General features: G+C 43.1%; 1 protein-coding gene across 5 annotated transcripts in view; it reads right to left on the bottom strand.

Moving 5' to 3' along the window:
• SLCO5A1 (solute carrier organic anion transporter family member 5A1) overlaps positions 1 to 17,845 on the bottom strand; it is a 125,147-nt gene that overhangs the window by 30,203 nt on the left and 77,099 nt on the right. For 4 of the 5 annotated variants that reach the window (XM_048840906.2, XM_075125142.1, XM_048840908.2 and 1 more), the window contains exons 5-6: positions 17,582 to 17,746; positions 7,231 to 7,429 (exon numbers count right to left, since the gene is read on the bottom strand). In XM_048840906.2, coding sequence (XP_048696863.2) covers positions 7,231 to 7,429; positions 17,582 to 17,746 — 364 coding nt within the window. The remainder of the gene's footprint in view (positions 1 to 7,230; positions 7,430 to 17,581; positions 17,747 to 17,845) is intronic. The other variant, XM_048840909.2, reaches the window with a different exon arrangement.

The raw sequence follows: 17,845 nt of genomic DNA, 5'->3' as shown, positions 1-17,845 counted from the left end.
CTTGGTGGTGTGGGGGTCCAGGTGCAGGGGGCTCAGTGGTGCAGGGGAGGGAGGTGCGGATGCAGGGGAGAGGGGCTTGGCAGGGGTTCGGATGCAGAGGGGTAAGGCTCAGTGGCACGGGGGTTTGGGTGTGGGAAGCTCAGCTGGGGGGGTCGGGGTCTAGGGGAAGGGCCAGATACACATGGGCTGGGTAGATGGGGGAGCAGCTCCCTGTACAGTGACCCCTTCCCACCTCCCACAGCTGAGGAGCAATGGGGTGCAGGATAGGAAGGAGCAAAGGGGTCACTGTACAGGGAGCTGCTCCCCTATCCACCCAGCCCGTGCATATCTGGACCTCCCCTTACTCAGACCCCCCCCAGCAGAGCCCCCCGCACCAGAGCTTCCTGCAGCCAGGGGAAATTTCTGGGGTGGGTCTTATCTGGCCCCAGGCATTCCTTGCAGTGGAAGAGAAAGTTTATCCTCCCTCATCCTAGCCCAACCAGGACTAGCAGCTGAGCCCGGTGCAGGGTAGGAGCCACTGACTGGGGCGTCCCCATGCCTGTGGTGATTTAACTATCCACCGGGTGCTCTGGGCACCTGAAACAATGGGCCCACGCTTCTGGGAAGGGACGAATGACTGTTTTTTGCAGCTTCCCTTTGCTTCCCCGTGTCACGGAGTCCCCAGGCGATGCTCTGGAACTGCTCCCCGTGAAGCCAGTCAGGACTCTGGGGAAGTCTCATCTCTGGGAGCAGACTGTCTTCAGGACACAAAACTCACACAGCTTCCACCTTCCTGGGTCTGACCTCGGAGCTTTAGCATCCTCTGCCCCTCCGTGCGCTTCCCACAGCGAGTCCGCTCAGGCGGGGCTCCTGAGGAAGCCAGAGAATCCTGCACCCCAACTTCGCAGTCAGATGTGACTCTCAGCCAGCCAGTAAAACAGAGGTTTATTAAACGACAGGAACATGGTCTAAAACAGAGCATGAAGGTGCAGAGAACAGGACCCCTCAGCTGGGTCCATTTTGGGGGGCAGTGAGCCAGACAACCACGTCTGCCCTTCACTCCATGTCCCAGCCAGCCCCAAACTGAAACTCCCTCCAGCCCCTCCTCCCCTGGGCTTTGTTCCTTTCCCCGGGCCAGGAGGTCACCTGATTCCTTTGTTCTCCAACACTTTAGCTCTCACCTTGCAGGGGGGAAGGGCCCAGGCCATCAGTTGCCAGGAAACCGGGTGTCGGCCATTCTCTGTGTCCAGACCCCTGCACACACCTGCCCTCTAGGGCTCTGCAATGATCATACACCCTTACCTCACCACCTAGATACTTAAGAACTGCATAGGAGAAACTGAGGCACCCCCACAATATTCAGAGGAAACATTAAGAACAGTCCCACTTCGTCACACCCCGTCAGAAATCATCTTTCTGCAGGGAAGCAAAGAAATCTGCAGGGGGCATGAACTCTGCGTACACACTGTAGTGCAGAATTCCCCCCAGTAGTAAGGAACTCAGTCTTTCAAAGCTCTGCTTTGAAAGGGAAACCCATTGTCTGGCTGATTCCCTATTCATGGTCTTTTCAAAGATCCAAACTGCATAAAGAAGGGATTCAGACTGATGAGCATGCTTGTTCTGAGCTGATGCTGTGATGAATTTGTGACCACAGGAAAAACTCCTGTGTGGGTTTGAAGAACCAGTCATCAACCATCCCTCCCTTACTGGGGATTGTTTTGTTTTCTTGAAGCTGAGCTATGTTTCCAGAAAGCTGTTGGATAAAAATACTCACCTCATTCCGACTGTCATAGGACACTATGTCTGAGGAGTGGCCAACTCTACTGGTTTAGGCTGTCATGCCTGAGCATCTGTAACCTAAACTCTTCTGCAACTAGAGGCCTTAAGCTGCCAAAGAAGACTGGTACATGCACATTTTAAAATTTGGTCCAAAATGACAGCATTTCCTGAATTCGTCTTCCAGTTACAAATTGCTCCACTGCTCCTTTCATTAATATGATTAGCTGCAAGTTTGAGACATGTACACGCCAGAGACAAATCCCAAAATTCCATTTGATAAATTGCATTGGTTAACCTCTCAAAGAGACTGTTCTATATCTCGTTTCCATTTATATAATATTGGCAGACCTAATTAGGGGAAGAGCTTTTAGACAGTCTAATGATAAAGGGGAATCTACTTTCTAACAAGGATTTTAGTTTCAATTTTTCTTTCTCTCCAACTATTAATCTATGGGAGGGAGAAGTAAGAAGGGGAGAAGGAAGATGCAGAGTCTAGACTTTTAAGAGTTGTGAGGCCTCTTATTATTTATTCATACTGAGGGATACACAATCAGGGACTGGAACTCCTTTCCGTTAGGCAATGTGCACACACACACACCCCCAACCCCCACAGGATGGCCCAAAGAGCTTAGAATTGAAGGAATCCACAGATAAATCCAAAATATAGGAAGGCATTAATGTTATAAACAGCAAATGGATTTGCATGTGGTTTCATTTTTATTTACTGAGATTGCAGTAGCACATATAATGTACTAAGGCAGTTCCAAACACAAAGAAAACATAGTTCCTGCCCCGATGAGCTTACAGCCTAAAAAGTCTTCAATCTGAAATCTGGGATAAAAAGTGAAAAGGAGAAGCCTTGGCTACATAGCAAAGATATTTCTGTCTTGATTAAACTAACCATCATCCCAAAATAATCAATAAATTGGATCCACTGTTTAAAAGGCTGCCAAGAGCATGCTGGGAAAATTGTGGTTTTGAGAAGTGTCTGAGTAAACCATTTGCACAGAAGGATGTTACATGACTGGCTTCTTCAATGCTTCTTCCTTGTACAATATGATTCCCTCATAGACAAACTACCAAGCGTTCTTCTGAAATGGCAAAGAGCAAGCAGAAAAGCGTGGGAAAGGCTGGGTTTAGTTACTGAACCTTTAAGGTGTAGAACAGTGGTTCTCAACAGGGGTACGTGTACCCCTGGGGGTTCACAAAGGTCTTGATGAGGTACATCAAGTCATCTAGATATTGGCCTAGTTTTACAACAGGCTACATAAAAAGCACTAGCAAAGTCAGTACAAACTAAAATTTCATACAGACAATGATGTGTTTATACTGTACTATACACTGAAATGTAAGTACAACATTTATATTCCAATCAATTTATTTTATTATATGGTCAAAATGAAAAAGTAAGCAAGTTTTCAATAACAGTGTGCTGCCACACTTTTGTATTTTTATGTCTGATTTTGTAAGCAAGTGGTTTTTAAGTGAGGTGAAACTTGGGGGTACACAAGACAAACTGACTCCTGAAAGGGGGTACAGTAGTCTGGAAAGGTTGAGAACCACTGGTGTAGAACATTGTGTGTGCAGAGTTCAGAAGCCGTGTCATGTGGCATTATATGTGCAGCTAGAGTTGGAAACTGAAGCTAGGAATGATGTGGTTTTTACCTACGTTCATTTTTTGTTGTTCTGAGCCACTTAGTTTTGATTGGCTGACTGGATTGAGAGAGACATAACAGCAAAACCTGATGCTTGGGATGGGAAGTTGAGATTTTTTTGTGTATTATTTGTCCCAAAAATCCAACAAACCAATTATATCTTTCAATTTATCTACAATAATTTTAACTGCTCTAGAATAATAGAAGAATATAACCCAAACCAGCCAGTGTTGTACATTTTACATATCATAAAAAGACGGGAGGGAATTAAACTAATACTGGGACTTTGGTTGCTAATAAGCACCCTGGAAACCTACCCTGGCTAGTCTCTCTCCCTATACACTGAACGGACAAGAAAAGGCATCATCCTTTTCTCTCATTTGACAAATAAAGAAGAGTCTCTTTGCAGCTATTTTGATTATTTTCAGGTAAGACAGTTTAATGTTCATGAAATGCAAAAATGGCTTTCTGTAGAGCAGGCTGAAAGAGGCCTGTGTTGAGCCTGGATCACAAGGAAATAATTTTGGTGGTCTCCACCACCACTAGCCAACACAGACCTGCCCAGTGCTCGCCCTCTTCCCATCTTCCACAATTCCTGATCCCACAGCGGACTCCCTATGAGGTTCCATAGTGCGGGGATTGCGCTATGGGGCACCTCCCCTTTCTGAGTGGAAGGGTGAGGCCTATGTGCAGTAGGGCCCTTCTATACATGGATTTGAGGAGTACAATCTGCCCCTCGCTAATTTTTTTCTCTTTATTACACATCTTCTAAATATTCCGGATATCTAAGAACAGAGACTACTGCAGTTCATATGCTCTTACTTCTGCATTCCTCACAGGGGTATGGCAAAGCTTAACTCATAAATATTTGTAAAGGGTTTTGAGATCTTCCTATGGAGGGTACTATTGGTTTGATTCTGTGAGGTGCTGTGCACATCTGCAAGGGGCTGAGCTCCTTAACCCCCACTGCAGTCAGTTGGAGCTGAGGGTGCTCAGCACCTCGCAGAACTACTTAGAACCTTGCAGGATTCAACCCTAAAATGCTGAGCACTATTATGCTTTGCAATGGCAAACGATTTCACAGTTGCGCACTGTGGTTAAAAAACAGATCTGTTCATTTCACTGACATTTATTCCCTTTGTCTCCAGGTACTATTTATTTGGTTTGGCTTATATGACTGAATTAATTATCGTTCTCAGCAATTAATTCTTAAACTGTTCCAATAGGTCAAGAAGTATACTGTAGACATTGGGGCTCAGGCTGAAATCGATTAGTGACATCATGCCATCTTTTGCATCTTTCTCAATTTCAAATTGTTGTGTATCTTGCTTCCATCAAAAAAATCTCAGGGTGACGTATCAGATAGATAGTTAAGCTTTTTCTTTAAAGTATTTTATGCTCCTCATATTCAATTCTTCTGGTAGGCAGAATTTTACTCCCTTTGTGACACATTGATCCTGATTCTCCTCTACATCTGAGTGGGAGCTTCAGGAAGCCAGCTCCCTAATACTGAACTGCCCAGCCCAGTGCAAATTAGGGTTGCATAAGACCATGCCTAATTTATACTGCTGGCGGAAGGGCACTCATGTTGTATTTAAATGTTACGTATGTCAGGTTGTCCTTAGATGCAAGGCTAGAGTCATTCAGCTGCATCGTTTAAGATGCTGAAATGTGAAATACAGAATTGCCCTGAACCTTGCTGATAACACAAGTCGGCAATGACAAATTAGCAAATTCAAAACTACCTGTGTCCAATGTAAAATTGCAGAAAATCTTTCCAAACATATTTTAATCCACCTGAGCTTCCTAGTCCATTTACTGTCCCCAATTTAGAACATGCCTCATATAGGTAGACTACATTTACATTATGAAATATCATCACCTGTTTTCCTGAATTTTGAGACTTGTGTTTGTTTTTTTATGCTAACTAGAACACAGCTATTCACTCTCCTTTCTATTGGATGGGTCGATTATGTCCAAGCAAGAAAAAAGGAAATTACTTTGATGTGACTTTTGACCACAAAAAGAAATAGTTATAAACAGATTCTGCATTTGCTTACGAAAATGAGACACAGAGTTAGTAACTGGGATCTATTACAAGCTTAACTTTCAAGAAGGATCTATCTATTTTTGATATCCTTAAAATGAAAAATTTCCTTTAGAAAATGTGCATATGTTTTTTTTTAAATGCTGGCTTCTTTGATGTCTGAGTAAAAGAGTTTCTTATTAATGAAATGGTTTACAGCTAGATCAAATGATAACAACTGAATGAATCTAGAAGTTTATCACGCTGATGACCAGATTGTAAAGATGAATGTGGGGGTCAGTACTGCTTGTTTTATTAATCTGTAGATCAACTGACTTACTATGTGGCTTTAAGTAATTCACACAGGACCCACTCCTGCAATGTGCTGAGCACCTTCAACTTCCATTGACACTGATGAAGTCCCAGTGACTTCAGTTTTCATTTTGATTTCAATAGGAGTTGACAGCAATCAATATTTAGAAGGATTCAGCTTTTAACATGTCTACCACCATGTCTAAATGAGAAAGTTGCGTGGGTTTAACTAAAGGAGTTACTTTAAACCTCTTTAGTTAAAGCCAGCGAAGAAGGCTTATTTTAGTTTAATTGAAGTCAATTAGGAATTAGTTTAGGCTAAACTGCTACAAGCTACTCTTAAAACTGAAATATGAGTGTCCACACAGGGGTTTGCACTGGTTTAACTACACCAATTAAAAAACAATTTAAGTTAAACCAGAGCAACTTACTCATGTGGACAAGCCCTCAGTTCTCTTGTTTGTGACAGTGGGGCCATAATACTTACTTCACTGAAGAAAGAACAGGTTAGCTACATTTCATCTGAAAGATTTAGAACAAATCATATTAAAGGCAGATTTCTGTTCACTTGTATTTCTTCATTTTACTGCCAGACGGTGTCACAGCATTTCAGCTGCAGACTGATAACCTATGCCACTCCTTCCTTGCTAAATAATGCACCTATGGTTTCTGTCCCCATTTCCTGCTTCTTCAGCCAGGCAGTATGACACGATGCCACCTCCCCAAGATCATTTCACGCTACAGCCTGACCCTCAGCACTGGCCCCTACCTATCTGAGTCAGGATCAAGGAGGTCCGTGGCATAGGAGACACCAGGCCAGCTTTACAACAATGCAGGATCCCCCTGGCATTTGGATGATTCTTCAGGGGCTGGTTTCCCCAGCTCTATGGCTAGATTCTGCTGGCAGAGAGGTACAAAGGAGACACATAACACCACAAGAAGATGGGACCCAGTATTTATATTCTTATTTGATTTTTTTCTATTTTGTTCTCTCGTCCTTTTCTCACATTCTTCCTTTCTGTTTTACATGTGATCTATTCTCTGTCCCCTCTTTGACCCCATTTTTTTATTGGATAGTTTTCTCTCCTCCCACTCTGCTTTCTTCACGGTGTCTCCGAGTGCAACACAAATCCACTAGTGTTAGAGTTCAAAACTGAACTTCAAAACCAAGATACTTGAATGGGTTTGATATCAGGCAAAATAAGTTCAACCATCTATCCCCTTTAGGCTCAGGCAGGACCAAGAATACCTAGGCCACCCAAATGAGTGTTTGATAGGCTTTTATTGTCAATCAGCTGTAAAATAAAAGAATTCTGGCCATACAGTCAAACTATGTATTTATCTGACTGTATTCACCAAGATCTTGTTTGATGAATGGACTTCAAAAATAGCTCGTTTTTAAATAAAATAAAATAGCTAGATTTCTAGCAGGCTTTTGCAAATAGCTGGCATTAGAATCACCAATTCAAAGACACTTACCCCGTTGTGTATGGGATATTTATGCCCCCTAGATTAATGCTGTCACATCCAACAATGAAAAGTGTTGAAAAGCACAGCAAAGACACGCCACTGCAAATCATAGCCAGCTTCGCAGACTCTCTTGCACCAAGTTTGAGCTTTTTAATAATGTAGCCACCAAGCACAATGCCAACACCAGCACTTGGGACAATAATCACACCTGTTTGGAGGAAAGTAAAATGTAAGGTTAAAACAGGAACTGTGAAGAGAGAATAGAAAATAAATATTGGTTTCACCCATTAATTAGATTATGACAAATTCCACAATACGGCCCTCATTGAATAATTCACTACCAGCAAACTGAGTCAGAAGTTTTAGAGCTCTGGACTGATGTCAAAGGATTAATAAAAGCTTCTTTATGATTTTCCCAGCAGCAGAAAAAGAAATTTTGCATATACAAGCAGAAATACTGATTTGTATTTTTTTCAGAGTGGTCTGGCTACTGGTGGCAGGGAATCAAAACATAGCTGCACAGCACAAAGACCCCAAAGGTAACAGGGCAGGTGATGACAGGACCTCTTACTGCTCTGGGTAGTCCCCAGAACATCACAAGGAATGCAGATTGATCCAGTTTAATTAGTGAAATTCTGAAGAATTAGTTCAAATGTTGGGGTAAATCCTGCTTTTCTTATTCCCATGATGAGCACCAGTGAAGTATATGTACTAATCCAAACCTTCAGGGCAGGATCAAAACTCGTTCTAACAACTAATGAGCCTTTTTTCTAGGAGCTCTGTAAACTTTTATGGTCATAGACTAACCAGCTGATATCCAGATTCTGATATCTTTACTCATGTTGAGCATTACCATGTCTCATGAGTGGTCCTGTTGATTTTAACAGGACTACTTGCAGACTCATTGTGAGTGAAGGTATCCAAATCTGGTCCTTAGCATTCCACCACTCGAAAGACTTGGCACTTAAAATTTAGAGCACAATAAACTTTAAGCCCTGACAAGTTTATGGACAAGAACTGTGACTTTGCTGCTATGAACATCAATTGGTAGTGTTGTAGTGGGGCCAAGGGCTAGCCCTCTCTCCCAGTGCCTTGTGGAGTTGCTAAACTGTGCAAAGTTCCTGTTTTTCCTAGATTCTCCTGGCTCTCACTGCCCATTGCTTCTTATTGTACATCTTTAAGTGATGGTCTTGCTCATGAAGATTCATTCAGCATCAAATGTGAATTTAGCAGCTTTCAGACAGTTGCAACCAGTGAAAGGGGGCTGAAAAAATCATGATAGGCATTCTTATTTTTTTAAAAGATGGGATATGTAAAACAAAAGTCTATTGAAAAACATTTTGTAATATAGTTGCAATCGTAACAGAACATTCACATCCTCCCCCGCTTTACCCACAAACATTTGCAGAAGGAAATCTCTGTAACAAATGTGAGGTTGGAAATGTGAAAATAAGTGTTAATAAATAAGAGTGATAAGCAATGCCACACTTGTAGGTGCAGAGAACAGGACCCCTCAGCTGGGTCCACTTTGGGGGGCAGTGAGCCAGACAACCACGTCTACACTTCACTCCATGTCCACAACCAGCCCCAAACGCCTCCCCCTCCAGCACCTCCTCCTCTGGGCTTTGTCCCTTTCCCGGGCCAAGAGGTCACCTGATTCCTTTGTTCTCCAACCCTTTAGCTCTCACCTTGCACGGGGGAAGGGCCCAGGCCATCAGTTGCCAGGAAACCGGGTGTTGGCCATTCTCTGTGTCCAGACCCCTGCACATACCTGCCCTCTAGGGCTCTGCAACGATCACACACCCTTCTCCCACCACCTAGATACTTAAGAAGGGCATAGGGGAAACTGAGGCACTCCCACAATATTCAGAGGAAACATTAAGAACAGTCCCGCTTCGTCACATCTCTCCCCCCTTCGAGACCGAACTGAGTGGGGTCACTTTAGCCGGTGACCTGGGGAATTTTGAAGCCCCCAACGTTCCCATGGATTCCCCAGCATCTCTCCTATTCCTTGGTGGGAGTTACACCAGGCCCTTCCAATTTCACGCCCTCCCTTAGGTCAGGGGTGGTTAATAGCACTCGCATGCCGCATGTGGGAAGGTTTATGCGGCCCGTGCCCTTTTGCCACCCCAAAACCCCTGGGGGTCAAACTGAGATCAGGTCTTCTCCCCGCGCTCCAGTCTGGAGGCCTGCAATTCGGGCTCTCTTGGTTAAGAGCCCCCAACTTGAACTGGGCCATATACTGTTCACTTACAGAACTAGCATGGAGACATCCTTTTCTCAACAACCTTGTCTCCCCAACAAGCTGGCCAAACACAGCCACTTGGTTATAGGACTGTTTAACTTTCTTAACAGCTTTCACTTCATCTGAGACCTTCTCAAAGCTATCCACACTGGATCTTTCAACAGGAAAGTCAGTAGCTTCATTTACAACAGAAAATTTCTGGCTGTTAGGAACTGAAACTTTCTTGAGTAAATCACTTTCACACCCTTCAGTTGCAGTAAACTGCTTGCAAAGACTACCATGAGGATTCCTTTCCCTAGGGGCTTTTCTATGCAACAATTCACCCTTCACAGAAATTCTGCCCTGACCCTCTTTACCTAGGGCTTGCTCTATAGGAACACTTTCCTGAGCAACAACAGATTCTTTCTGGGTCTCACTTACATCCAGAATTACCTCTGGCCCATCAGGCAGATTCCTACACAATCCCCTTTCAGGCAAACTGACAGACTTCCTAGATAAAAGGTTAGAAGCATTCTCCTTCCCTTTGCCACACACAAGTTCAGGAATCTTTTCCTTCTTGCTACAGGTTTCCACACCCTCAGTAGGTAACACAATCAAATCACTTTTATGCTCTCCTTGTGCCCTGGCTAGGATCTCACTCTGATTAGACAGAGTTGCTACACCCTTTCCCAACAACACACTAGCAACAGGCAAAATACAAGCACCAGAATTGTCTGGTCTCTGGGATTTTACATAGACACTAACTGGATGCGACCTAGTTACCGTGCCATTCTCCCTAGCAAACACAAACTTAGGACCATTCCCTTCCTGGGCTTTAGCTGAATCCAGAACCAACTCTGAGACAATTGCACTACCGTCAGCTATCACAGGCTGAAAGGCCCCTTCTGTCCGCTCCCCAGACAAAGAGCTGGAGACACATTCTCCTTTCCCAGACACACAGCTTGGGATCTCATTCCCCTGGTCCCAGCACACAGGGGTGTTCACAGACAACTGCTTGGAGACTGGGGTAGCTCCCTCCACGGGCAAGTCAATACCCCTGATAGACACAGGCACATTTCCTTCACTGTCACAATTCTCCACCCAGGTAACAGGTAAGGTATAGGGACACTCATCTTCCACTATCCTCGCCTTCCACCCTGCTGACTAGACAAAGCTCACAAGGCTGCCTAGGCTCATCCAGACTTTCCTTACCAAGCACCTTGCCACTCCCAACAGATAACCTGCCCTGCCTGTGTCTCCCCACCCCCTCAGCTGGGGTCTCAGCTCCCACTGCTCAGCGCTGCCCTTGCTGTCCCAGTGGGGGTAGGCAGCGAGCTCGCTTTTTTCCTCACTGCACCAGAGCCAGCGTGAGCACCCTTTCCAGTGCGCAAGGGGGCGGGGAGCATCTCTGTCCCACCCAGCCCCAGGGGTCTGGTTACAGGCAGGCAGGTATCCTGAGCCTAGCAGCTCCTCCCTGCTGCCAGCCAGGTCATCTGCATTTTCACTGACCATTTCCCACTCCACCGATTGGTTCCCTGGATTCAAATTCAAACCCTCGGCAGTTACAGGAGCAGGGCCTGGATCCTGTCCCAAAGAGAGACAGTCACCCCACAACAGGGTCTCGCAGCTGGTATCCTGGAGAACCCCAACAACCAGCCAGCCCCACCCCTCCTGGGTCTGCACAGGGATCTGGGCCATAGGCAGGGCGAGGGGCTTCATCCCTGGGACCATAATTAGTGCGTCGACTGTGAACCTAAGATCTTAATAATAATTCTGTGTGGAATTAGAAAGACCTCTCAATCTCCCAACAGGGTGGGCTTTAATATCTTTAATTCTTTCTAAAAGAAGGTCTCTTTTGAGGGATTTAGAGTAGCAGCCGTGTTAGTCTGTATTCGCAAAAAGAAAAGGAGTACTTGTGGCACCTTAGAGACTAACAAATTTTATTTTCTTCTGAGGGAACAACTTCAGAACTGTTAGCTCCCAGGAGAATAAAATATTGGATATGAATGCGAGAAGGACATAATTCCAACCTTTTCACCCATTCTGAACATTTTCTCTCTCAATATTTATCAAAAGGACAAATAGGAAAATGATAACTTGATTAATTGAGTCCACCAGGCAGTACCTGCTCTGAGGTAGCGCACAAATATAAGACTGAAGAGTAGGACAATGTGGAACGCTCTTTAAGCATCAGTCCTTCGCTATATCAATTTACAGCAAGTCAGGATCTGGCCCTGTGTACTGCCCATCTTGTTGCTCTTCCCAACTTTCTGCAAAAAATCCCCTCACACTGTTTTATTCTCCTTCCCCACTCCCTCTAATTTACCTTCATTCTTCCAGTTACATCCTTCTGACCCATCCTTTGCATTCAATGACCTTGCTACCTCTGTCTTGCTTGGTTTTCAGTTATTACAGAAAGCTGTCCTGCTCTCCCATCCATTCTGGGCCAGACTGTCCTTGGCCCTAGAACAGGAGCTAAGGGGATAAGGAGAATGCTTGCCGCCCCCTGCCCCCCACCTTCCACATTCATCCCGCTCAGGCAAGAACTAGGGAACAATTGCAAACCCTGCACTCAAGGAGCACATGGGCTTCTTCCTCTGTGTCCCTCAGGGGAAAAAATTCACCCTTAGGGGAAGGGGACAGGAACATGCTGACCTGCAGCTAGCTGGTAGCACAGAGGGAAGCCTGCAGCAGTATACATTCTCTCAGTATATCATGGAGCTTGGGATGCAATTTTGCCCCTTGTGCAAAGCAGAACTTGATACTTATATTTTTTTTCATACAGTGTATGTGAAATGGAAGGTAATAAACTATCAAAACAACATAGTCATTACTACAATGGCTCTTCCAGAGGAGCTTCCAAAGCAAAGCATAAACAACTAATTGCGGTATTCATTTTTCACTTTCAAAGTCATATAATGGAACTAAAAACTGAGATTTGATAGTAAGTCATTGTATTGCACTTTGCTTTATTTTACAATAAAATAATGTAAATAATTGTAAAACAATACAATTTGGCATACAGGATTTTTTGTGTGTGCACAAAATCTGATGCTGTGTATAGTACCCCAAGGCAAGATTTTCAGTCAGCAATTTTGGGGATCTGTCCTTTTTGCTGTTGACGGAATGCTGCAGCACTTGAAGCTTTCCCACAGGAGAAAAAGATGATTATAGCAGCTACTAACAGTCTGCTTACAGAAATCTGCAATATTTGCTACCAGTGTTGCATTTCCAATGGTAGTAGCAAAGAGATTTTAAAAATCTATTCTGTGTGAGTTGTACACTGCACCTTTCCTAGAAAAGAAGTTGTACCAGTTTACGGTATATTACTATATGTAGGAACAGTAGAAGTTACTAGTGAATGCAAAATGGTTTAAATTGCAAAATATAACCCTCTTTCTTCACAAACTTTTATAATCTACTGAATCATTTTATCTTTTGAGCTGAAATTTTCCAAGTTTAGCCTCTGCCCTGAGGTCAACTTCTTGTTGTTTGTTTTTAGAAAGTTTAAGAGCTTTGTGTTTTGTTTTGTTTTTGTTCACTGTGGGCGGAAAAATTACACTTTTCCCATTTAAAAAATTCTAACCACTTTTTTCTTTTTTAAATAAAAGACTTCAGCAAAGGAAACTCAAATTCAAAACTTGAAATCTGGCATGGATTTAATCCTCACTGAAGACTAATGCCTTTGCTTTGTTTGAGAAAAGAAACTGAATGAAATTTAACAAAGAAATGGCTGTTTGTAAATTGCCAATTGAAAATGCACTGTGCAAAATCTCATTAGGTCTTCAGCTGGCCACACAAAGATAGATGCACTGAGCATGTGTGTACAGCTAGTTAAGCGCACAGCTGAAGTGTTGATATTTTGGTTCAAAGAATTTACAAAATTACACTGCAACTGAAGCTAGAAGAGCTTGTAAACAGTACAAGTAATTTACAAGCTCCACTGATGTAACTGTGTACACTGGCTATCTCCAAATCTTCTTTTACCTTCGTCTAGAAAAATTAAACGTTACTAAATAACTGTAGGAAATTATCCACCCCCCACACTAGTAAGTGGGCAATAGAGTGGGAACGTTAATTTTTTAAGAGTCACAATTACTCCCTGAGGATCTTCTCTGGGGCAGTGCAGCTATAAACTGCTCCATACTCAGGATACAGCAAAGGCTCAATCTAGTCCTAACTTTTTGGAATTTCCCAACCTTTGTGTGTGTTATTGGCACATGAATGTTTTATTGGCACTCGTTCTTGTGTGTATACAGCCTCTAATGTGAGTTATGGGTCAATAATTCCATCAAAACTACCGGTGATGCCATAAACCATGAGAGCAAAACTCCTAGTTTGTATAACCACTAGAACCATCATCTGGAATTAGTCCCATAAATCACAACTACCATTATATTTTATATGAGAAACAAAGTAAGTAATATCTTTCATTGGACCAACTTCTGTTGGTAGAAAGGATAAGTTTCTGAGCTACCCAGATCTCTTCTTCAACTAATCTACTGGTTCTTCAGGAGACCTGAAGAAGAGATCTGTGAAGCTCAAAAGCTTGTCCCGTCTACCCACAGACGGTCCAATAAAAAGTATTACCTCACCTACCTTGTGTCTCTCATATCCTGGAACCAACACGACTACAACATCACTGCAAGCATCTGTATGATATAGTTCATTAATTTCGTGCCCTGCACAGAATGTCTCTCCCCACTCCACAGGCTCCCACAGAGAACTCCCACTGCTGCTACTTCCCACTGTCCCGATCAGGATCCCAGGAAGACTGCTCTTTTTTTCCCACCCACCCCAGACTAGACAGACATCCAAGGTTCCAACTCAGATCCTCTTTCTCCCTGTCTCTCCATCTCACACTGCTTCCTCTCCTTTCCTGGATCCATGCAACCAGACAGCTTTCTCTCTTTCTCCTATAGCTCTCCCTTCTCTTCTGAAGCGATCATGCGTGCCCAGTCCATTGGTACTTCACTCACCCGCTGGGGCATAGCCGGCGGTGGGAGGTGGGGAAGTGACTCCATTTTGAAGTTTGGAGTACTTGAATAATGGCCATGGATTTGTTGATGCATTGCCTCCAAGTAACATAGGAATTGCCACACCAGATCAGATGAGTGGTCCATCTAGTTCAGTATCCTGTCTCTGATGGTGGCCAGTAACTTGTGCTTCAGAGACAGATGGGGAAAAAAAAAAAAAAACCCTTGAAGTTGGCAATTATGGAATAGCTTGCCTATAGAGGAAGGTTTTTCCTACCATTCTCAGTTAATGGTTCACATGTCCTGAAGCATGTGGATTTATATCCCTCCCATTTTTTTAATCTTATTTAATGTAACTGGATAGTCTATCATATAAATGTTCATCCCTGTTTTTAATCTTGCTAAACTCCTAGCTTCAATAATCATTTGTGACCATGAGTTTCATAAGGTCATTGTGCATCTCAAGAACTATGGAATTTTTAATGTATGTTGTACAGAAACGAACTCTTGAACTGCTTCAGAGCCAGGAAAAAATGGGAAAAGAGAATACCTTTAAGAGAATTAGTGTTTCTGACTACAGAAATGAAAAGATACTGAAAGTGAAAAGGTGGAATGGTTTTCCTTCTAAAATGGTGCATATTGAAAGAAGTTCAAAATAGGCCATGCAGGGAAAGATCAAGGCTTATTATTGCTTGTTTTGTTATTATTTCTTCATTATTTCTGAGTATCAAAAATAGCGGTGGATGCCTTTCAAAGATGTGGTCCCTGCCCTGAAAGACTGACAATTTAATAGTGGCTTCACAAAAGAGGCAGGGTTAATTACCAACAAAAACAGGGAGAAAAGGACAAGCGTAATCCGTATTATACCAGCATGGACTTTTGTCTCCCTCTGGAGGCTGAACAACATAAGAGTTTTATGAGTGTGTTTCTGCCTCCAAGTTACTGGGCCAGCTCTTTTCACTCAAGCAGTAGAAAGTCATACATTTAACTCCAGAGTTTCTGGGTTCAATCCCCATAGATGGGCCCAACCAGGGGCTTTGTTACACAGGGAGGTATGTAACAGGTCAGTTACTCAGGGTGGTATGATCTTGATAGTTTTGTATTATTTTTTTAAATGTTGTGTTTCTCTCCCTTGGTTCTCAGAGGTGAGATGAAAGATGTGAGTTTTTAGGAGGGATTTGAACAAGGAGAGGGAGGTGGGCTGGTGTACAGGTTTGAGGAGGTCATTCCATGCATGGGAATGAAGGAGGCAGCTCAGAAGAAAGCACAAAGAGAGAGAAGGAAATGAGAGGAGAAGCAAAGGCTGCTTTCATCAGCAGAGTCGAGAGAGCAGGGCCAACACATGGTCCCCAATTCTGTAAATTATTCTGCGTAGGGGGCCCCTTGCACCCACACAGAGCCCCAGTGAAATCAGTCGGGCTGTATAAGGTAGGACTTTTTAAGCAAGGACAAAAGTTTGAACTGGATGCACGTTGCAATGGCGAGCTGGTGAAATCTCTCCAAGAGGACAGGTACATAATTTAAGTGATAAGAAAATGAGTACTAGTGGCACCTTAGAGACTAACCAATTATTTGAGCATAACCTTTCATGAGCTACAGCTCACTTCATCGGATGCATTCAGTGGAAAATACAGTGAGGAGATTTATATACAAACAGAACATGAAAAAAATGGGTGTTATCATACACACTGTAAGGAGAGTGATCACTTAAGATGAGCTATTACCAGCAGGAGAGTGGGGGGGGGAGAAAACCTTTTGTAGTGATAATCAAGGTGGGCCATTTCCAGCAGTTAACTGGAACGTCTGAGGAACGGTGAGGGGTGGGGGGTGGGAAATAAACATGGGGAAATAGTTTTACTTTGTGTAATGACACATCCACTCCCAGTCTTTATTCAAGCCTAAGTTAATTGTATCCAGTTTGCAAATTAATTCCAATTCAGCAGTCTCTCGTTCGAGTCTCGTTTTTGAAGTCTTTTTGTTGTAATATTGCAACCTTTAGGTCTGTAATCGAGTGACCAGAGAGATTGAAGCGTTCTCCGACTGGTTTATGAATGTTATAATTCTTGACATCTGATTTGTGTCCATTTATTCTTTTACGTAGAGACTGTCCAGTTTGACCAATGTACATGGCAGAGGGGCATTGCTGGCACATGATGGCATATATCACATTGGTAGATGTGCAGGTGAACGAGCCTCTGATAATGTGGCTGATGTGATTAGGCCATATGATGGTGTCCCCTGAATAGATATGTGGATACAGTTGGCAACGGGCTTTGTTGCAAGGATAGGTTCCTGGGTTAGTGGTTCTGTTGTGTGGTGTGTGGTTGCTGGTGAGTATTTGCTTCAGGTTGGGGGGCTGTCTGTAGGCAAGGACTGGCCTGTCTCCCAAGATTTGTGAGAGTGATGGGTCGTCCTTCAGGATAGGTTGTAGATCCTTGATGCTCAAATAATTGGTTAGTCTCTAAGGTGCCACTAGTACTCCTTTTCTTTTTGCGAATACAAACTAACATGGCTGCTACTCTGAAACCTGTCAATTTACGTGATAGAGAGATGATTCTGGCAGCAACATTATGGATGGGCTGGACTGTGGCAAGGCTGTTATAAATAAATAAACAAGGAGGAGATTGCAGTAGTCCAGGTGGAAGATGAATGAGTAGGGCATAGACGAGTCATTTGGTCACCGGAGAGAAAGGAAGGGAGAATATTATAAAGGTTGAGCAGGTCAAAGTAAAATTAGCTTTTAAGAAATTAATATTAAATAATATAAGAACTTATAAGACCTTTTAAACTAATGGCAGATTCTCTGTAACTTGCACGTGATCATGATGGTCACTTCTGACCTTAAGGTCTATGAATGTGACGGTATATCCCCTTATTTTTTCCCCTCACAATAAAACTTTAATATAACCTAAAAAAAATGGCAAGTTCTTCACTTGTACAAAATAAAAACAACAATATTTGGTTTGCGTTTTAGTAAACAAACATAGCAAACACCCAAGGAACTACTGGAATTCTGAATGGAAAAAGTAAAGTTAGACATTATTTAGCTTTAGTAAGATTATCATTTTAAAGCCAGTTTTATTTTTTTCCTCTATTGCTTTTGTTTCAGTGGTTAGAGAATGATAATCCTTTCAATGTTGTGCTAAAGGCAATGCCTTACCAGTGTAGATGCTGGCATTGGAAGCTGGGATGCCAAACTGTGACTCGATGAACTTGGGAATGAAGGTAATAAAAGCAGTAACAATGGCACTCTCAGCTGTGTATGACAAACTCACAAAAAGGAATGTCATGTTGCTTAAGATCCTGACAGCTGCTCTTGGAAGCTCTACAAAATGACAAAAATGACAAATAAATGTTATAAATAATGAATGGAAAAGAAAAACAAATTGACTTCCTTTGAGATGGACTGTAAATAATGGTTTCT

The sequence above is a fragment of the Caretta caretta genome, chromosome 2, assembly GCF_965140235.1.
Source record: "Caretta caretta isolate rCarCar2 chromosome 2, rCarCar1.hap1, whole genome shotgun sequence".
Taxonomy (NCBI): Eukaryota; Metazoa; Chordata; order Testudines; family Cheloniidae; genus Caretta; species Caretta caretta.
This window is presented reverse-complemented; position numbering and strand designations above follow the sequence as displayed.